The sequence below is a fragment of the Corvus hawaiiensis genome, chromosome 4, assembly GCF_020740725.1.
Source record: "Corvus hawaiiensis isolate bCorHaw1 chromosome 4, bCorHaw1.pri.cur, whole genome shotgun sequence".
NCBI lineage: Eukaryota > Metazoa > Chordata > Aves > Passeriformes > Corvidae > Corvus > Corvus hawaiiensis.
In genome coordinates this window covers 38,156,797-38,180,103 of record NC_063216.1, presented here as the reverse complement: position 1 = coordinate 38,180,103, position 23,307 = coordinate 38,156,797, and the positions used below count along the sequence as shown (strand labels likewise).

At 32.5% G+C, this 23,307-nt stretch overlaps 1 protein-coding gene across 5 annotated transcripts in view; it reads left to right on the top strand.

The window, feature by feature from the left end:
• The window catches only part of LRRIQ1 (leucine rich repeats and IQ motif containing 1), a 105,318-nt gene extending 82,844 nt beyond the window's left edge, over positions 1 to 22,474 (top strand). For 3 of the 5 annotated variants that reach the window (XM_048301970.1, XM_048301969.1, XM_048301972.1), the window contains 4 exons: positions 1,697 to 1,820; positions 3,332 to 3,392; positions 8,221 to 8,341; positions 20,407 to 22,474. In XM_048301970.1, coding sequence (XP_048157927.1) covers positions 1,697 to 1,820; positions 3,332 to 3,392; positions 8,221 to 8,341; positions 20,407 to 20,546 — 446 coding nt within the window. In that variant the 3' untranslated portion in view covers positions 20,547 to 22,474. Of the gene's footprint in view, positions 1 to 1,696; positions 1,821 to 3,331; positions 3,393 to 8,220; positions 8,342 to 8,638; positions 9,138 to 20,406 lie in introns of those variants that run through there. The other 2 variants (XM_048301971.1, XM_048301976.1) reach the window with 2 other exon arrangements.
• Positions 22,475 to 23,307: the final 833 nt, after the last annotated feature.

Sequence of the window (23,307 nt, the reverse complement as noted above, 5' to 3'; positions counted from 1 at the left end):
CTTGACTTTTTTAGTCAGCCCTCACACCCTCATTTGAATAGATACAGTGACTGTCCATCCAAGATTTTCATTTTCTCTCATCCTAAGGAGGTAAATGAGAGTTCTTTACATCAACTAAGGAAAAATTCTTCTGCCTAAGTTCTAGTCTGTGAGTGACTAGCAAGACATATATGACTTTATATTCTCCACCAGGACCTTGCCTTGAATGCATTCAGCCTAAGGAATGGATCTCGATTGAATGGAGATTCCCTATACTAAGACAAATAAACAAAAGACATTTGTATTTCAGACAATGAAATAAGAGCTATGCTACTTTCACATAGAGCTAAGCAATGAGCTCACTGCAAAGCCAGGTAAAATGCCAGTGAGGAGCTATATTTTGCAGCTTATGCAAAGTAAATTGCAAGTTTAAAAAATACTACAGGTAATGTACCAAACCTCTTAAAAGGTGAATTGGTGAATATCCTATAACTTCAGTTTATGTTGTCAAAACATGAATGAAAAATATGGCATTTCTGATATCTTTGTCCCTGCCCCCTGGCACCCCTTTGCAGTTACTGAAAGTTAAATCGTCCATAATGAGCAAATGGACTTGATGTTAAGTGAGGTGACCTGTCATCTTTGCGAACTCAATTGTTCCTGCAGTTTACTAAAAAAACATCTAGTAGCTGCTGAATTCACCTATCAGTGAGGAAAGAAGGATCTTTGAAAGAAAAAAAAAGGAATAATTAGCAAAAAGGATGATAACTCAGTGTTATCTGAAATTACATCAAAGAGAAAAACAAAAAACGTTTGTAGCAAAAAAAAAAAAAAAAAATTCAAATGTCTCATAAAAGCCCTGAGTTGAAGGTACTAAAAAGATATAACCTATGAAGTTGATGTATGAGGGAAGAAAATGAAAATTTTTCTAATCCATGAATGCTGGCAGGCAACAATGATGCCTCCTCTGCATGCTCTTCCAATTTTGGCATCCTCTTCCTTATGCTTCTAACCATGTCTGATATTCAGCAGAATGGTCCAAAAACTGAAGGTTCTCTGGAATTATGCATTTTTTTTCATAATGTCACTATTTTATTCTCTATCTTTAGATGCCTTTTGTGATCTAAAAGTAGGTAGTAATTTCTGAAAAATAGTATCATAGATGCAATGGCTTTGGAATCCAAATCAGAAATGGCTGTTAAAATGTCTTAAATGTCTTAATAGATCATATTAAAAGACAGATCAGGGTAACAAGATTGTCATGTGTCCACTATTGCATATAATGGTGATTTGTTTTTTTAACCTCATAGATTGCTAAGTAGAATAGTAAATATAAATGATTGTATATTTTTAATTATGTAAATAGAACAATAAGCAACATTCATGGCAGCTGCGACAAGCAATTTATGTGTAATATATACTTCTATATGAATTTCATAATAAAGGATAGATTTATTTCCCAATAAAATAAATTTATTCAGAAGGCCAATATTACATCCCAAAAGAGAAAACAAATCATAAAATTATAACTGATATAAACATATTTCTTAAATAGATCTGGAGAAATTTTAAAGAGTTGGACTCTTTGTATGAAAATGAAGTAATTGCCTTTTTTCTGTTCCAAAAAGCCATAGGTTCCAAGTTTATCCAGGAAATCTGAAAGAAAATGTATTTTAAAATAATGATGAAAGACAGGAGTATCTTTCTTCCTCCCCAGATAAAAAATTTTCTCAGCTGGATACTACGTTAGATGAGAAATTACAGAGAAAAGACTTCACATACCAATGGCTTCATGCACAGCTTTTGGATTATGAAGCAGCCAGTTCCAGAAATATGAAGTGGTGAGGTCATCGTCTTTAAATTAGATTTTTTTTATTTTAAATTTGTCTTGTAAAGTGAAACCTAAGTTAATAGTTCTAAAACAAACATGACTTTGCAGCTAGCAGAGGGTTCACCATATTTCCGGGTCCCAAATATAGCACCCTTTAGAATTGGCTTAGTAGTCATTGGATAGATACTTCTTCCACATTGAAAATGAAGTTATAAATGTTCAGAATCTCATCATAAATAACTACATAGTTTTACTTTAGCACTGCAATGATTTTTAGACTCTAAAGAGTGTAGAAAAAAGTGCTTATTCATCATATATGATATAATACTATGGTTTTATGTAATTAAATCAACTGTAACATTAGCTATATTGTAAGATTTGATTAAGGAAGTAAAAAATACATTTTTTTAACTAAATAGTGTTTATTTATATTTTGTCTTCAAAACATAAACCCAGCATCTACATCTTTATACTACACTGTACTAAAATGTTGTAAACATGTCCCTTCTATATTCAGTTTTGGTTATTAAACAGGTAAAATGTCAATACAATTAAGGGAAAGTTTCATGTTGCCTAAACTAACATGAAGACATAGAAAGTATATTTTGATCATAAATTCAATATAAGGCATTGGTATCTTAATGAAGTCATTAGTAGACACAATGCCAAGCACCTCTAATAAAACCAAACAAAGTGTCAGTAGGCAAGAAATGGGTTTAGTATATGAATTCTAGCATTATTTTCATTTAAAATGTATTTAATTTATAATTAAATGGGCTGCAAATTGTTCTGTCTTGTGCAGAAAAATATGCCACATATTCAGGTTGTATCAATGTCTGTAGAATCTATATGAAAAATACATTCCTTAGGAAATATTTATCTGGCTTTGAAGAAATATTTATCTTTCAGTCATGATCCATAGTAGAGAAATACTCATAGTGTTTGCTTAAGATGTCTTCCTTGACTTTTAATTTGAATGAAAACACTGAAATATAACATGTACTGATGTTTGAAAGTAAGAAGACATAGAAATTGACATAAGAATTTTCTTAAATATTATTGTGCTACCTCTGCAGGTGTATGCAATGCCCTACTATTTGTAATGACTTTTTTGAAGATCATGAAACCAGTTTTTAATGTGCCAAAAGTCCAACTGATCTCCATTCTAACTTTATTGGTAGACAGTTTAGAACAGCTGATATATTTATTCAACTGAAAACAATTTTATTCTTACAAAAAGGAATATGAAAACTGGTTTTTCTACAATTTATGTCAACACATACAAAATTCTGTCATTTGAGTAAACAATTGTTAATTATTTTTCTAATCTTAAGTACAAAAAATTTAATACTAAGTGCTCTTATAATTTATCAGTTAATATTAATTTCTCTGGTGCATCTTAATCGTGGAATTATTTTAAATAATTAACCAGGATTGTCTCCTGAAAAGATTTTGTGTAGGTATTTTAGTGAGCCCAGTACAGTGGGAGTTACTGAAATTTCTATTCTGCATTTTTCCCAGCTGTCGTTTTTTGCCTGAGTTAGATCCTGTGATATGTGACAATAGACAAGTACAACTTGTGGTAAGAACTTGTTTCTTTGTCAGATCTTGCAGAACTGATGTATTTCCAATCCATACCTGGTGTAAAAACAGGAGAATTTTTTGATTAATGTAATTCTGTAGTGTTATCTCTGTTGGGCAATCAAATCATCCCCCTGATGGATATCAGGAGAAAATATTTTAGCACAAATATTTTAGTACATAGGGTTCTAGCTTCATGATTTGACACTGAGTTTGTTTTTAAGAGATCAAATACCACTGTGTGGTTTTTTGAAGCTTCTAAATCTGCATTTTCAAAAAAAAAAAGATAAAAATTAAATGTGGTTCAGTACCAACTACATTATTTACTGAAAACATGTATTCAGTTGTACAACTTCCAATATTCTGAGTATCACCTACCTAATTCATTCTAATATGCCTTCAGTGTCATTTATTGAAATACAGTAAGTTGGAATTGTATATTAATATGGTGACATTATTGAAAACATTGCATGAAATCAGACTTATTCCTACAATTTCTTTTCTATATTTTTTTACATCTTAAAATGCCATCTCCTCTTTTCATTATTCACTCTTTGTGTAACATTTAAAAAAAATTGGATTTTCTGAAACTGGCAGTCATGTAAGTTGGCATGAGGGGAGATATGAGCAGTATAACAATTTGAAGATTTACAAAATTAAAAGACTATGTCAGAGATACCCAAAAGTTCCTTTGACAGCGAGTAGTTGTGATGCCTACAGGCCAATGTATACTTGCTCCATTTCTGTATATATAGACTTCACATTTTCATATTCAGTGAATATAGAATTCACTGCTAAAATATTAGCAATATTTTTATTGATATAATGTTGTATGGTTTTAAAAAATGGGGCAAGAGTTTAGAAGCTATGCAGAATTAGTGTTTTATACTCATATATGTGATGTAATATATTTCATAAAAAGTATTTCCCAGTTAGATGATGTGTCATGTGCCTCATTTTGTTCTCTGAGCAATCTTGCCCCTTTCTAACCTCTTTCTTCTTCAGCTTCACAACCTATGCAATTTGCATGTTTTGGAAATGATTCCATAAACTCTTGTAAAATTCACCTTTGAAAAAAATGCTTTTAAGCCTTAGTTTTTTACTGTTACTGTTTTCTTTAAGACAGATTTTGTCAAATATTTTTCTCTGGCAGGTATGTCCAATTCTTAGGTTCTTCTAAAATTTAAAGGGCTGGAATCATGAACCAAATGACTGTTGTGGGGTTTGAATGCAGCAGCACCAATAGTTATTTGTTAGGTCGAGTCTAAAACAGTAATTTATCTAATTTGAGAAAATCATAATTTAATAATGTTATCTAAATTACATATTATGTAATTATTGGTAAGCATATGTGCACATAGGTGGATTGTATGTTATTTACACTAAGCGGTTCTGTCCACAAAATACTGCTGCAATCCCACAATAGAATTATGTGGTGTGCCCACATAACTGCCAAAGTTATGGAATTGTCACAGCCTGTGCCACATAATAACATAGCTGTTCCACATGAATGAAATACAGAGAAAAATGCAATAGATGGTTCAAAAAATAGAAAATGGAATGAAATATATCTCTAATGCAGAAAGCAGTACAATATAGGCAGTGAAATAATGATGTGGTTTGTACACACAGATGGCTGGAGAATTTTGGTTTTAAAATTTATATGGGCTCTCTTTTAAAGGTTGAAATGTGAACATACTCCTACTACTTTTGCACAGTAGCTTACTTAAAAGCTATACAATCATGAAAAAAATCAAGTTAACAGCTGCAATCATTATCAAAAAATTCTTGTAAACTGAAAGAAAGTGGAATATATATATCAAAATAAAAGAGAGAGAGAGAGCAAGCATTAGAAGAGGAAAGCATTCCTGGGCATTTCCGGTAGTTTATTCCTATGTCGTATGCTCGACCATAAAGTTTTCTGATGTGCTAGACAATCCCTGCTTTTTATGTGTTCCATAAGCTGCATTCTGAGAATACTGGATTCATATAGTTTTCTAAATGATATTTGTGCACATTCCAGTAATTTAAGACTTTCTTTTTTGTGGATAAAAAATGGCATTTCAATGGTTGCACATAAACAATAAAGTCTTCTCACTGGAGATTATTTCTTCTGTAGTAACCTGCAGTAAATCTAAGACCTTCTTATGTTAATCTATAAAAATCTTTGTGGATTTTTCTCACTAGTGAATACCATAGAAGTGCTTAGGAAGGCATGCTGACTTACAGTTTAAACTATTTTAATATGATTTTGTGGAATAGCAAGTAGGATAGACTTCCTGATTCTTTTTGTATGAAGTTTAAGTTACCTACAGGATTAACCACTTCACTATTGATCAGTATCTCCAAATCATTTAGATGTAACTTGAATTCAAAAGCACCTTTTATCTCTGTTGCAGAACGTCTTGATAATTTTACCTAGAAATAGACAAATATACAGATGCAAAACTGTGTTCAAGGCAAGGATTCCTCCTGGTTGAAATTAGTTTCCAATTAATTAGTAAGAAGGGTTTGGGGTAATAAAACCAACGGCTTAAAGTATGAAGAATTAACTATGGTGATCGCTACAAATGGAAGTCCAATACTAGTCTGTGAAAAACTGTGCCATATCTTAAATTTCTTCCAAATTTTGGTTCTAAATCATAAATGAAAAAGGGAAGGTTTTAATTAGCTTCAGAGGACTTTCAGTCAGCTTCTTTGAAAAGCCAGAATTGAGTTTGCTCCAGTGATTAATATAACCTTAAATATTACTCTGACTGTAACTGGGTAAAAACACTTATCTTTATTTAAAATAAAATAACAAATATTTTACATCGGAGATCAAGACAGCCCTAATGAAATCTAGCATATAACCCTGAATATTGCTGTCTACAAGATGATAAAGCCTTAGTTTCTATGATGGTAGGGATTGGATAATAATACCATAGAAAGGCTAGCTGTATAAAATTCTGTGGCCTCCTGGGTCTTTGGGAATTGGGACATTAAAAAACTTTTGCTGTGTGTTGAAGCAGGTTAGATAGAAATAAGAATGATCAGTTCTATTGGTTTGAATCTCTTTGAGTATCACAATCATTGCATTATGAATTAGTCTACTAATGAAAGACTAAAAGCTTTTGAAAATAGGAAGCTCTCATAAGCTTAAAGCAACTGTAAATATTAAGGCCAGAAAAATAGAAATATTTGGCAGAGTAAAACAATTTTTTCAAAGTTTCTTCACACTGCTATGGAAGAGAAAATATAGTACTGATGTTAACATCAATAATAAAGACTAGCTGTGCAAAGCAAAACTTTAAAATCCTCATCATTAAACATAAGAAAGGTAATCATCAGAGAATAAGGGATAAACTTTCTGTGTGGACACAAAGGGTATGCAATCACTAAGGAAGAGTGTAAAATCTCTGTATCTTTGGAGTTTTTGGTTTGAAAATGCATGGACTTTTTAATGAATTTTACATTAAACAGTGACTGAGTAAAGACAAGGAAATGAAACAGGTCCCCATTTCATCTGAGTTCTCTAAGTTAGACTGGACTACAAAGCCTGTCTGCATTGGTGCAGTGCTGCTTTTGGTACAGTGAGCTAGTTTGAACAGGAAGTCTGGAAATCATCTCCTCCAGAATGGCCTACAACTTCATAGTAACAGTACTTTCCTGAGAAAAAGGGAGCTGTGGGCTTTAGCCCCCTGAGGATAGAGTTGAGACCCAGTCTGTCAATACTTGGTTGAGCAATCTTGCTACTACAATGTTAGACAAAAATTTAGTGACATTACCACTAGCAAGGTCTTTCCTTTTCTGTAGTTAGTTTGTTTTTATATTAAAAAACAAATACTCAGTTAGACACCTAGCTTCTGAAGGACACCTAGCTCTTCAGCCCAGAGAGAGGAAAGACATCATCTACTTTTCTGGACGTCACTTTTGAAGGTCCAGAGACTAGAAAGGTATATCCTTATGTTCAGTACTTCCAGCCGACTGACTCTGCACTGGGGATTTTGTAGACTGTTCATCAGCAGTGTCTGATTTTCCCCATCATTGTTACTGGCCCTCAGTATCTTGTTAGAGGCTGCTTTTGATGCTGAATGGATTTTCCTTATCTTCTTCAGTAAATGTGAAGTTGTTTCTGCAAAAATAACAAATCTGCAATTTACAGTGGGTGGTATCTTCCAGGTCTGTTTTTAAACTTTGCCCTATATTTTCCCAAAACAGCATTGCTAAAATGAAATATGATTTTCATTTTTATTTTGTCATATGTGTGTGCAGCTAACATGTCTCATGCCAAAGCATACCACCACTGCATGTTAGAAGTATATAATTAATATAATACCATTGCCTAAAGTATAATTAAAATGCTGTCTGATGGTTATGGTTAATTAGCAAAAACTTAAAAGATTAAATTACTCACTGGGCCCATGACTGATTGAAGTGATACGTGTCCTGGATAAAGCATAAATATTGCAGGAAATAATCCAATATGACATCTCTGACATTCAACTATAACTTAAATTATAGACTGGTCAGTAAATGATCTTAAGCTGTTTAAGGTTTCATCAGCCCTCTGCAAGATTGATTTTCTTCAAAATTACTGTACTAAAATGTTTTCTTTTGTTGTTGCATTGACTCAGATCACAAACCACAATTTTAAGATCGGCTCTTATTTACAAAAATGCTTTGACATAGTGCATTTGTTCAGCCTAGGCAACAAAAAAGGATTGTGGTATCATTTTGAAGAAGGTTGTTTGACAGACCTGTTTGTTTATTTGGAGTAATGTGAGCTACATTCAGAAAATGTTATATTTTGTTTCATGATTGTGTACATTCTCTCCCACTGCTTCCAGGCAAGCCGTGTAAGTAGAGAAGACATGGATTTAGACCTTGTTTCCATGGCCAGTGGAAGTGCTTTGACTGAGAACAGAGAAAAAAATAAGCCGCCACACAGACACTCAGCAAGATCCTCAAGTAAGTTATAGATCTTTTCAATATCAAAGATCACTTTAAAATGTTAGGTAGAACTGAGCATGCTTGGAATCCTTAATAACACATGCTGCTTATCTTTCTGTTTATTTGTATCATACATTTACTACAGTTTTCTTTAAAAACTTTAATATCAATAGACTTTCCTCCAGTGATTTTAGTGGGAAGTTCCCTGTGATGTATTGTAGGTCTTCTCATGTCTGAGTCCCAAGAAGATTTTCTTTTCCCTAAAGTATGAAAAAGGTTTGGTTTTTAATATTCCTCTATTTTTTTTTCTAATAGAGCTTTGAAAAATGCATGTTTTGTTGCCTGAACACCAGAACACATATCACAAATCAAGGCACAGATTTCTGTCATGTTGATTACCCATTATGCTGTAGTATATGATCCCACTGAACTCACCATATATAGCTCAGTAGTAGAGGATCCTTTTAAGGGCTTATATTTTTACCACTCTAATACCATAGAAGGTAACAAAAGAATCTATATTTAGAAAAAATGAAAAAAATAATTCTTGAATGTCATAAAAGTATAGAATTTTAAGTTTCCTGTCTTATATTGTCTGATGTAACTGAAGAAATGTTAATATATTTCTGATAATATGGCATACTATATTTTTCTACTTCTGTACAATGTCTTTCAAATAAATAAAACTATAAACCCACAAAAAACACATTGCAGATAATATAAACTGTAGTACATAACTTTGGCAAAATTATCAAAATTCCTAAGTAGTGAAGTTTCTTGAAATGTTTTCAAAATAGAAATTAGGTATTTCATGTAATTTATATATATAAATTGCTGGATTTACTTTTTGATTATGTTTCCGTATATGCTGAATTTTTATTTTCAGTGAAAAATAAATTAAAATTCAAGAAAAACATGTAAAAATGCTTGAAATCTCTATTTTTCTGACATACTTTGTAGAGGCTGTAGAATAAAGATTTATTTACATTAGTTCACCACAAGCAAAAGATAATAGTGACTCAATATGTTTGTGCTTATTCATTTGATTTACACTCTTAAAATTAGATTAGATAAAATTTATCATCATAGTCTAAGTTAATTGCATCAATGGAGAAAGAATATAATTCTGTCTTTGTGCCTGCCATCTTAGAAAAGAATGAATTGTGCCCTTAGTTTTCTTGTTCCTCTCCACTGGTTAGTGATGAAGCCACACAATTTAAATTAGATGAGAGTTCTAACTGCTAAGATCCTGAATTTAGGTGAGATGGCTCTAAACTGATATCAATGGCAAAATTATCGTTATTCATATATCCAGAATTGAATGTGTGCATATCTTGAATAATTGAGTTAAATAGTATACACTGCATTCATATTAGTGTGTAACCACTGTTTAGACTGTAACCTATACTGTAACTCCATCCAAAAATAAATTAAAGTGAACTGTTTCAACATGTAGAACTTGCCTGTGTGGATCTTGGGAACAAGATCTTTCTTTGGAAGATAAAAGTGTCATTGCATTATACTTTCAGTCAGGAGAAATTAGGAGAGGAGCAGGAAAGAACAATCAACTGGCAGAGTCATAAATGTGGAGGGGCAGGGGTGGAGAGAGAGAGAGTTTACAATGTCTGGTAATATATGTATACTTTCATAAAATACACATCTAATACACCATACCTATGTATTCATTCCCCTTTCAGTAGTCCAGGAACTAAGGAAAAAAAAGTCCAGGTCTTACATCTTTTTACATGTTTCTGCATATGTGTCTATATAAATTTTATCATCATTGATTTAAGAAATTAAACGGTGGTGATACATTCAATTGTATCACTTATGATATATAAAACCAGACATTACTGTCAGCTTTGTACATTTCATATGCAGTATAGAAACATATTTATTACATTAGTTCTGTTTGCCAAAGACTGTTGCTTTTCAATGATCAAAATTAAATTATTAGCCCCATGGTATCCTTAATCTGAAAACATTATAAATTTGCCTTTACTGAGAATGTATTTGTTATAAAATGCTTTCCTGTTGTATAGTCTCTCTTGGTTTTGCCTTCTGAAATATTAAATGAAGATGCCTAGGAACTGTTTCAGTGATTTAGTAGTTGTATTACAGATTATTATAAAGATGCTGTGGCTTTAGAGGTGCTGTCATTTCAATAAATTATTAAATCAAGCTCTTGTACCATTTTTTCAGGAGATCTCAACCTCAATGGTTTGACAATCTTTAATTAATAAAATGTTACTAAGTTCACTTTCCAACATCCATAGTTTTGGTTGTTGCTCAGAATTCAATTATTGTTTGGAATCAAAAGCTGTTATTTGGGAGTGTCATACATGTTCCTTATATATAACTTGTAATTTAGAAATTGTATCAATAAATTGTTGAGATCTTACAGGCTGAAAAGTAAAGTCTAGAAATGCAAGATAATGGATTCTTAAGTATAATTACTAAAAAAAAATCCCTCTCAAATTTATGTGATACTGAAATAAAATACCTTTTATATATAGTACAGGGAAATGTATGAATGATCATGTCTTTGTTAAAACAAAACTTCCAACACTTTGAAGTTATTATCCTTTAATTCACAGGGGATTTTAGAAAGACTAAATCAAGATTTTAAGAAATATTTTTGGGAACTTCCCAACTTTTATGTTCTTTCTATAGATCTTTTTTTCCAAAGGCAGGTTCTTTGAATTCTGAATAAAACAATGTCAAGGTTTTTATAAGCCAAATGTACTATTTTTTCTGAAAAATTTGGATGGGATGCATTAATCCTAAACTAACTTAATTCTGTTCCTTGACAAAGCAAAATCAATTAAGTAATAAAAGAAATGCTTTTAGCATAGTATATCTTAGTTTAAGGAAAGCATTTGTTTACTTTAAAGTATTTGATTTGCTTCCCTGTTACATGTTCAAAGGGAAATATAATTGTTCATTAAATTGACTCAATATTAAAAGAATAAAGCTTAAATAAATGTATAACCTAAAGAAAGAGTAGCCATTGTTCAGTTGGACTAAATAGTTATCCATCTAATTTAGGACTTTGTTTCTGTTAATGGCCAGTATGTTATGATCTAAGAACATATTTGTATTATGTTCTAGAAAGAATATTATATTCCTTCTAGAAATCATAGTTATTGCTTTATGCTCCCTAGTAACTATTTTTTCTTTTCTATTTCTTGAGGTAATTTTTTGTATGGGGCTGGTTGGGGGGAGGGCGGGGGGGGGTGTCCATTCTTATCTGACCATTCTTTATGATTTTTATAACTCCATAAACATTGGTGTGAATTTCTGGTTGTATTTCTTGTTTCATCACTTTCCTGAGAATTGGTACTATAGTCAACATTAAGTTGCAAGATGGGCACAGAAATATTTTGCAAGAATTAGAAGCTAAACATTTTTCATACCTAGCTAGACAGTATAGTTTTTTTATATCCTCATATCCAATTTGTGAGTAGGCTGTGACAATCAACTACCTTCTCTCCTCCTAATATGTTTCTGGCCAACCAATATTGGTCCTTTAGATGAGTCTCCTACATATTTACATTGTCTAACTGTCATCACAATTTTGTGGTTTTCTTTTCTCTGCAAATTGAAGCTTTATTTTCATTATATTTGCCTTGGGAACTGCAATCTTCTGACCAGAATTTGAAAGTGAAATACAATGGGATCTGTGCCTTTGTTATTTAAAATACTGCCCAGAATTCTTAATTCTTCTCCTCCCTGAATTCTAGCTTTTCAGGAAGCCTCTGATAGCAGTAAAATAGTGCTTTCCAGGAAAAAAAAATAATTAGGACCTGAACCTTAGTTCAAAAATGGACCCATGTATATCTCCACTGAAAAACATTTATCGGTTCTATTTCTCAAATAAATTCAAACTTTACTACCGTGTTAGTCAGTGAGATTAAATTAATGCAGTTTAATTATGACTTTCTTACAGTGAAAAGTCTTCCAACTCAGAACAAAAAACAAAGTAACTTTTATTTCACTTTCTTTTTGAATCTTATTCAATTCTTTTTGCTCTTGACAGAACCCCCAGCTTGATTATTTTTGCATCCCTTCTTTCATGATGAGAGTTGTTAGAAACTCTTCAACTTTTTTATGAGCAGTGTATGGTACAGCTTCACTTTAAAAAATTCCTGCTTTCCTGTTCCTTTCTTCTCAGTGTCACTATTGTCTATATATTCTAGTTCAAGGACTGCTGTCTTTCATTTAGGATTTGTAAACTCTGTGTAGTAAGCATCTCATTTTTAAGCTCTCTATGAATTTACTCATATTTTACCAAGGGGTTTCTTGTGCATATTTCTTTCCTTCTTTCTTTTTTCTTTTTTTTTCTTTTTTGTGGAGATACATACATATTTTTCTATGTATTGTTTAACTATCAAACAACATATACCTAATCTTTTTGAATAGACTACAGAATGACATTTTACCAGATGCTGCTTAATTCACTTTGAGATTGCATATTAAAAAATTACCTAAATGCAGATTTTAAAAGGTATGTAGAACTTGCTTTCATTGAATTTAACAGGCTAGGGAGAAAAAATGATACATGATCTCATGTAATTTCATCATCCATGTTTTCAATTATGAAAATAATTCCAGAACAGATACACAAAGGCATTTTCTAAATTTTAAGTGCTTAATTTTACAGCTGGATAGTCTATAGTCTTCTACTCAGGTTTGGAAGTTCTTCAGTGTGGTTTTTTGGAGAAACCAGATTTAAAAAAAAAAAAAAAAAGAAGAGAGAAAGAAAAACCGATTTCAAGACATTGGCTTGTAGCTCACTTAGATATCCGCTTAGACACATGGAAACATTAAACCATCGACAAGGATTTCTGTCTTATGATTTGAGTCAATAATAACAATTTTATGTTTCCGTTGCTGTGGGATGTTTGTTAAGTAGGTTCAAAAATATTTCTCAAGTCAGTGCACTGAAAGGTCCAGTAATTTATGTTGAGCTATTTCAGATTGTTGCACTGGATGGTAAAGATGTGTCTATGAGATCTTCTTTCCCAAGGCATTCTTTCTTTTGTTGTTTTTTTCCTTCTGATTTGTCTCTTTTTCGTTGCTGTTTTTTCCACACGTGTGTTCCGTAATCCTTTCTTTTACTATTAACAATTCTTGTTTCTGTCCTCTAACTTATTGCAGCATAAGCTTCCTCTCCCATCCACTCTTCCTTCCCACATAAGCCATCAGGTCTTCTGTTTGTTTCTACAGATCCTGGTCTGATTACCTTTTTCTTCTCACTCTCTGTTTCTTTCTGAATCCAGATTATTCCTGACAATATTCCTCAGACTCATCATCTTCTAGTTTAGACTTCCTCCAAATTTGGCCTGTTTTAGTGTACTGTTTAGGCAGATCTTGAGTCCAGTCTCATAATGTACTTACTCTTTGTGTTCTTTCTTATCATTACCTGTATTTTCACTTCTTTTAATTATGTACATTCTGAGAGTTAAGAGCCATATAGTGCCCATAATCCATCTTCTTTATTCTTACTCAGTTCCCCTTTGCCAATTACAATTTTCTTCTTCCTCATGTTTTTCTCTCTGCTCTGTGTCAGTCTCTTTGTCAAGTCATTCTAGTCTCTTGTTCCAGCTGTGCCAGGACAATGTTTACCAAGTTAGCTTTAGTTTCTCTTGATTCCAAGTCAGTCTCATTCCTCTCTTGGATTTTAGTTCCAGCCCTTTGCCTCTTCTCTCAGTCTTCTTCCTGTAGGAGTTTTGATTCTTACCCTCTTTGTGGTTTCTGTAGCTATTGTTCATTCACAGACATGAAATGAGCAGGCTTTTAAGTTCCCTGAGTTAGCATGATCTTCCACATTATCTTTAGGAGTTGTCTTGCTTAGCTCCATGTAATATCATGGTTAATCATGTTTCCATGACTGGCATTTTAGTGAATACAGCCCAAAAGATCAAGAACTCCTTCTCTGATCATGGAAAAACTTCAATTTGTATATACTTGATCCAAATTTGGACATATCCTAAAAGGAAGGCTTTGTTATTTGGTAGATTTTAGGTCTCCTCTGCAAAGGACAACATAAATATTTTACATATTTTCTTAAAAGTGACCAAATTTTTTTGGAAAATTTCAGGCAGACACAATTTCATCCTAAATGGTCAGAATTGGGGAAATAGATAAGGAGCTGAAACACAAAATAAATATTGAGCTGTAATAACCAGTAGTGCTGAAAGTCTTGTTTGTAGTTAGAAAAGAGTTGTGTTTTACAGGAATGTATTTGAAACACTATGTTTATTATGTTTATTTTAACTGTGTGGAATGGCAATTAATAAATGTTTATAATATATTCTTGTAAATTGTTCTCTCTCAACTCCGTGTGACTCAGTCACATTTTAGAGTTCAGATTATTCAAGTATGTAATTGTCAGCATGATCTAATTAGAAGAGCATCAATGTTTGGTAAACAAAGGAATTTAAGTTCATCATTTCTATAAAATTTTAGAACTAGTCTCTACTCCTACCGACATGAAGTCAAGCAGATTTACAAACAAGATTCACCATTTACTTACAAAGAAAAAATATTAATCATGAGTATATTCTTTCTTCAAATTTCCATAGAAAAAGGAGATATATCTTTACATATCATGTGGGATTTCATATAAATTGCTCCCCAGAATTTTCAATGTTATTTAAATATAATTTTGAAATTTAAAAATATAATGTAAAATTGCAACACAATATTTTTTATGCAAACAATGCAACTAAAAAAAAGAATACAGCTTCATTATAGCCATAAGTAACATTAGTAAAAGGTTAATTTTTTCTGATATTGTAGCATTTACCTTTTTCACAGACCTGCTGAACCTACCTTCTTTCCAGAGCTTAAATTGATGTAAATGCTTTGCTGCTAAGGATTCGTTCTGGTCACTTTCATTAAAATGTTGAGGTTTTTTTCTCCATGCCTTCTTATGCTGTACTTGTTTTTAAGTAATACAATATGGTAAGGACTTTGAAATAAATTATATCTCCAGACACACAATGTTAGGTGGATCGATAAATGTCCTATGACGTCTACTATGCATCATAAAATTTCTATCATAACCTTTTTAACAAAGCTTTTCTTCTTGGACACCAAGAATTTCATTCAAAGCATTTTGCATATTGCATTACTTATCAAAACAGAGGATATGTAAAGCTTGACATTTGTTAAAAGACCCAGACTTTAACAGAAAAAAGACCAGAACAAATCAATAGCAGAAAACAGATTAAACAACCAAAAAGTGACTGCTGAGAAATAGAAGCATGTGACATTACCCCAAGACAAGCTTTCAGCACATACTCAAATGAAATAGTTTTTTGATATATATAGGCATCTGAAAGTCTCTCAGACCATACTGGAGCTTCATATAGTAAATTGTTGCAAGTAAATAACTGTTAGAGCCTGTCTTCCAATTGCTTTTCTTGGCTAAGATTTGTTCCCACATCAGTGGGTATTAGAATAACCATGTACCATGTTAAATTATACTTAATATACTTGCCAGGTTCTATTTAATTCTAGTACAAGTAATGGTAAGAAGAATAATAATAGTTGTTGTCAAAAATATCAGTACTGTATATAGTAAACCAAATGGAATTGTTCTAATTCATGTTTAATAAACATATTAGTTTATATTTATCTAATTTCTACTTAGTAAACATACTAAAGACAGTATCTTGAAACAGTGTGAATCTTTCTGTTGTTGCCTTTGGGCAAGGCCCACTACAAATACACTTAAGGAACATAACATGAAATAAAAGTATTGTGATTATGCTTACAATTATTCATAAATCACAAACGCACATGTGCATACCTATGTGTGTATGTATGCATATTAATGCAATATATGCCTTACAGATCTCTTTATCTTTATAGCAAAATATGACTGTAAATTTCACCTTTATTTTACCAGTCAAGAAATTATGATAGTAGTAATTTGATTCACTCATATGCTAGCATGTGAACCATTCATTTGCAGGACACATTGCAGTTTAGAGGAAAATGGATATATTGCAAATCCAAGCTTGCTGTAAAAACAGTTCACATCATTAGTAATGCTGTAAGAGAAATATATAAAACACTCAAAATAACAAATAAAAGTGAAACAAATTTATTAAGGATTCACCTGCCTATTCATTTTGGTGTGTTTTGAGGGATTTGGAAAGTTGAGTTTGTTATCTGGTTTGCTGGTTTTTTTTTTTTTTTGAAAAACAAGATTGTGTTTTTAACACTTCTAGGTTCAATCTGTTAATTCAGAGTGCCACTGTCTTCCCTTACCAGACTCTCTTGTCTTCTCTCATCCTCTTGATCTTGACCAAATTCTTACCATTTCCTAATGGAGGTGTCTTTATTAAATATTTCTGAAGGAAAAAAAATGCCTGTTTGAAAATCAGAATCAGGAAATCTGTTATAAACACAGGTATTGACAATCAAGTCACTGATTTTTTTGTAGTTTACATGCAATTTTTTTTTTACTTCTTGGAAGATTCTACCTAGTTGCTCACTTTACACTTAAGTGCAAAGCTGCTCTTGAGCACTTGTGAAATGCTCATACCTAGATTTTCACTGGTATACCAAAAGACATGAAGTAAAAGTAAGCCTAGTAATTTGTGGGCATATGTATGATCAATCAGGTAAGTCCTGTATTTGCAATGCATTCCATTCATTATTGGAGTATCATTATTGGATTAGATATTAGGAAAATTTTTTTCACTGAAGAGGTGGTCAAGCATTAGAACAGAGTTACCAGAGAAGTGGTGGAATCACCATCCCTGAAAATGTTCAAAAAACTTGTGGATGTGGTACTTAGACACATGGTTTAGTGGTGGACTTGGCAGTGCTGCCAATGGTTGGACTCCATGATCTTAGAGGTCCTTTCCAACCTTTATGAATCTATGATACTATTAGTATGTTCTCATTAATCTTTCTGTTTGGTCTTGCATTAAACTCTAGGAGAAAGAACTGCAGCAAAACCCTTTTTCATATTTGACTAATACCTTCATTATAAATGAGGTTTCTTTGTTTTATGACACAATTTTTCGATCATATATAATATTTAAGCCACTAGCAGTTACAATAGGTACTAGTGTAACATCTGAGAAATAGCAATGATGTGAATAGGAGTAAGCAAATGGTACTATGCTGGTATGACTTATCTGTGCTTAAGAATTCTTCTTCAGGGAATAAGCTGTTGGTTCTCCATGCCAGCTCTGTCTTTCATCACTCCAATTAGACTGATAATTGGAACAGCAGCATTGACAATAATACCCATCTCTTAGTACTATTTAGTAGATATAAAAAGTGCCCATTTCAGAGATGGAAAGAGGGGACATACAAAAGGAATTATTTACAGTGATTTACAACAAACCCCTCTGTAGATATTTCATTCCAAATTAGTTGATCATTCTCTGCAATGGCTTTATTTTCTTTGGCTGAAAGTGCTGAGAACTGTGTAAAGGATGGAAAGAAAGAATACAGAGTTAGTCTGTGCTTCAATTCAGTTTGTCTAGGTCACAATTGTATAATACAGTTTAAAGCAGACACTATGAAGTGTAACAAGACCAGATAAAGAAAAAGACACCCATGACTGTTGGACTTTGGGAGAGCCTCTGATTTGTTAAACCTGCATTCAAGAGAGCAGAGAATCTACACCTTTAGAGTATCTGGGATTTTGTGAAAATACCTTCAGGCTGATGAAGTTATCCTGCCCTACTGCTGAGGGTCTGCAAATCCTGAGCAATGATTCTCACAGACATCTAAAATGTTGTTTCGCCAGACAGCCTATATGCACTTCAGATTAATATTTTATTACGTTTCTTGACTGTTCTACCCTCTGAACAATGTGTAAATCAGTTTAAAAATAAAAAAAAACAAATTTGTGAACTTTTGTCTCTGTTTAGACAAGCAGAATTCATGGTATGATAGATGCAGCTGTTATTCTGCCAAAATAAAAGGATGTATTAGCAATTTATGGACACTTTTCACAAGTTTCTTGCAGCAAATTATAGCAGGTCTTTGGGGATTTTTTAATGGAACAAATAATATGCATTTCATACTCATGTAAGGACAATATATCCCTTCCAATGCATTGTATATAGTTACAAGTGGAGAGCCAAAAACCCTGTATGTACAGATTTCTGAAATCCATCATGAAAATACTATTTAGCAGTGCACACAGATTTGTAAACAAGTGAGGCTGTTAGTCCAGAAATAATCCAGATCAGGCAGTTAGGATGAGGTTGATTGACTGTCTTGCTGTATTGATTTTATCACTGCTAGACTAGTTTTCAAATTCATTTTTGATAGGCTCTTTCTAGAATTTGTTTATAGTCTGTTTTAAAAATAATGTAATTAAATGCATTTTTTGTCAAAATATACAAAACAATAGCTGGTATGTCTTGTTTACCTATATTATTGATACCATGTTGAAGATGAGTGCATGAGAAAAGAATAAGTTAGCCTGATTTTGTTTTCCACTTCAAATGTGCAATAGCACATTTGTTTTTATTTTAACAAAGAACATACTCCAGTCTTAATTTTTTTGTTGTTTAACAATGTTTTCAGTTTCAGAAAATATTGCTTTAAATTAAAGGCATGCAATTTAAAAAATATTATTACCATGTTAGATTTATTTTGAAGTTTCACTAATTAACCACTTAATTTACTTATTTGAGGGTTTTGGCCTTCAGTGAATATGTTATGGTTCCCAGTCAAAATAATTAATGGAAAGTTTACTGCTTGATTAAATATTTTCTTAGCTCTTTGACAAAAGTCTTTCTGTACTAGAGAGATCTGCTACCACTTAAGGTGTTAAATAAAATAATCCAAAGGCAAGGAAACCGGGAATGGTGTAAAGACAAAATATCAGGATTTTAAATCTTTAGGAGGTACATCTAGAGTAAATTATATATTTTAAGAAAAAAATAATTGGCTACATCTGTAGAGCCATAAGAAGATGAATGGAGATAATGTTAAAAATACCTGAAAGCTCTTGACTGCCAAAAGAGAGAGCTATTTTGTAAGATACATTTGCAATAATTTAAGAATTCATAAGAAAGGGAACTGTGGGTGGGGAAACCCCCCTGACATTTAGATCTAACAGGTTACATAAAAGCATCCATGAGAAAACAAAGAAACTCTTACTCTTTGGTACATAGAATGATATTCAGTCATATGATTTAAACTTTGTTCTACTTTTTTGGCACTATGTATTGTGAGAAATTTAATTTTTCTGTTGAGAAGTACTAAAAATTTAAAATATCAAAAATACTGAAACTATGTAGGTAATAATATTTTCCTTTGTTAAGTGGTAAAAAGTTGTTCATATAATAGGTATTTGATAAGCTGGCATGTTAATTTTTTATATATATACACAATCACAAACTGCTGTAATGTGAGCATCATATCATTCTCTTGCAAAGTTTGGATTGTCTTCCACAGATGTTTTCTTTCTTAGAGATGCCAAAGAAAGATATTTCCAGGTGTAAAGTGTTCATTTTTGTTAAATGAATATCATACCTTTGGTCATGCCTACTGGTTATTTTATTTAAATAATCATCTCAAGAGTTTTGTAGAAACTATTGTCTAAGTTGTTCGAGCATCTGTATGCATGACAATGAAAGTGATTGTTTCACATGTTCCTAAATTTTTCTGTGGCACTATCCAGCATCTAAGTTAAAGTATTCCTGAGCTTTGAACAAAAGAACACTCTCTTTTATTTGATCTAATATAGTAAAACAATTAATCCACTTGAAGGGTGAGTTTCTGTGTCAAAAGCATTGAGTATTTCCATAGGTGTTTAGCTTCAAAATGGACAGATAATGGCACTTTTAAAAATATGACAATTTTGTTGGGTAATTTTACTATCTTTTTGGATAAGGAGGTTTTTTATTTTTGAAAATACTACCTTGTGAAAATACTTGTATTACTTTTAAAAGGTGAGCAATACATAACTATAAAAATTGTGTGCTGTCAAATTAGACATAAAAATATTAGTGTCTTGAAAATAATATGGTACAGTGAAATTTAGGGTGTTTTGGTTGGTTGGTTTTTAATTTCACGTTTGTTTTGTTGTTTAGAAAAGAATATTTCTACTCCAGAAAAATCATATTTGCGTCCATCTCATAAAGAACGGATATCATTTCGAGACCATCCAGTGCAGCTAAGTGGAGGATGGGGAGCAGGCAAAAAAAGGCAAAAGCTTAAAAATATTAGCTGAATATTGGAGATAACTTAACTAGTTGATTTAATCCAATATGGAGAGCATATGGAGAGCTGTTTCTTTTCAAGCCTCTGAATATCAATTGTTGGATTTTCATTTATTACCAATAAACCAGTTTCAGTTAACTACTTTTGACTTATTTTATTATACATGGTTACAGTGGTTTGGGTTTGATGGGATTTTTTGGTCAAAGTATTTTATACCTGTCAGTAAGTTATCATAGTTTGTGTTTTCAATTGCTTATATGTTCATGTGGTATAGAATGCAGAACTGATTAACTCTGCAAGGTTTGTTGCACAGTGACTAAGTTTAGGCTTGCTTGTAAGAACTGGATGGGAACTCCAAATGTAATAAGAGTTCATGTTCATGTGATGTATGTCACATATTGAAACACTGAATTCTCATTTTCTTACAAAATAAAATACATGCTTGCAAACTGTGTTGTGAGCTATAACAGCCAGCAATGCCATTCTTAGAGAAGTCTGTTTAGAATATTTGACTGAATGAGTATACAAATGATAGGCATGCACTTTTCCTTTTTTAGGAGTATGAGTAGTCCTCTAGATTGTCATAATATGATAAAGCAACCTGTTATAGTTTAATACTTTCAAATACTTCTGTTTCCTAGAGAATTAAAAAAAAATAAAAGGTTGTCATTTTGTTCTGGGATGACGTAAAATTAGATCTACGTGTCACTGTTAACCCAACATAATTTTTTCGCAGAGAGAGGCTCCTTCAGACCCATGTGTAAATGTTCTGTGGTGCAAGGAAATCTAGAGAAAGAGATGAAATACTATTTCAGCTGTTCATGGGTATCTAACTCATTACTTCTAGTCAATGCTTTGTCCATCAGCATTCAGGACAGAATATGTTCCTTGATTTCAAAGACTAACATTATTTTAATGTTTTCCACTTTGAAGGTATAAGTTGCTAATTGGATCTAAAAAAGGCTGTCTTTGGTATTTCCTTGTCTGTTTTCGTAAGCCTCAACCCCCTGTAGATGGAGAAAGAGGTGGAGAGGGTAATGGGGCTTGAAACTTCAGTCAGTAAAGAACATAAATTATTGCATTGTGGCTGTTTTAAGAATGTACTTAAGTTAACGTCATGTTATTCTGTAAAGTGCTTTTAATTCTAACATACACATCCAGCTATGGATTAAAAGCATTTATCTCCACTTTTGTGAATACTCACTTTCATTTTCAGATAAAAAGATGGCTGATCTCATGGAAAACCTCCACTAAATAATTTTGCTTGTTTTAACCAGTGTCCTGTTTTTATTATCACTTGCTTTTGAGAAGTGCACCCTATTTCAGAAAAGATTTCTTTGCCTTTATGGGGAATTATGGTCAGTGAAGGTTGCTTGACCTGACTGTAGAAATGCTGTGGTTGTCAACAGCGTATAAAATGCCCGTAGATGTTTCTCTTACCTAGTTAGTTTCCCAGTGTCTGATGTTAAATGTTCAGCTTGATTTCAGGGTCTGCAATATAGTTACTTCTAAACATCAATAACAAATACTGGAGCTTTTGTGATTTTGCTTTTAACATCAAGGTTATGAGTTTTATAGGAAAAACTTCGTTATTTCAAAATGTCTGCCAATACACCTGGCAGTGTGTGTAGCCACTGTCACAGGTGTTAACTGGAAATCAAAATACAAAATCAAGCAATTCACAGTTTAACATATCTTGCAGATTGTCCACTCTATTTGTCTAGAGTATCTATAATATATTGCACATCACCAGAACTGTAAATAAGGGATATTTCAGGTTTTATGCTTCTTTCTATATCTGCATCATCTATATCTGTAGCTACATCTCTATCTAAAATGTATCTGCTGTATAAAAATTGCCATACCTAATATCTTTTGCTTTCAAGGTGTTTCTGAATGAGAAATACCTTCCAGCCTAAATAAAATGGGTCGGCAACATTTTTTAAGGCATTTTATTTTGCAAAGATAAATGATAGCTTTTTAATATGCAGTTTACTGAATTACAAATTGGAGTGGCAATATTCACTGACAAGCCTTTGTGGGTTCATGATGTGCTTAGTCTGCTATTCAATTAGTTGATATTGCCATGCATAAGTTAAGTAATATACCCAACAGAAATAAAGGTATAAAGTATGCCAAAACATGTTTCTGTTTTCATTACATAACATCGCAAAGTGTAATAGGATGAGGTCTTATTATGGTATCCAACACATCTTTCTCAGAATTGCAATGTTCAGAGTACAGCATGTCTGACCAAATACAGAAAAATGTGCAAGGTGCAACTTCTGTTGAAGCTAGCAGAGAGACCTTTATTGCACTCAGGGGTAAGGTGAAGTAACCAACGTGTCTTGGTGTTCATAGTCACATCTTATAGTACATAAGGTCAGAGGTAAAACGGATGATACACGTGGTGGGTATTTATTACATTTATTTTTCAAGCCCTACTCTGCAAGCAGTTTCATGCTTTTTTTGTGTGTGTCTTTTGGGCATTTTCTTTTAGTTCTCTCTTTTTAATTTCCTTTTTTTTTCTTTTTTTCCCCCCCCCCCACTTTTCTTTGTCCCCTCCACACCTACCCCCTGATGCAGTAATTCTCATTTAGGACAAGAACATATTCTTAAAAGTAAGTTTCTCTGTCAGTCTGTTCTAATGTTGGAGTGGCTGTGAGTCAGTGACAGTCCAGCAAAACTTACATCACAGAAACCTGAAACTGTGTTCCTGGATGTGCTGCTGCCTTTGCAGTGCTTCAGACTTCTTCCAGGCTCACTAGCAT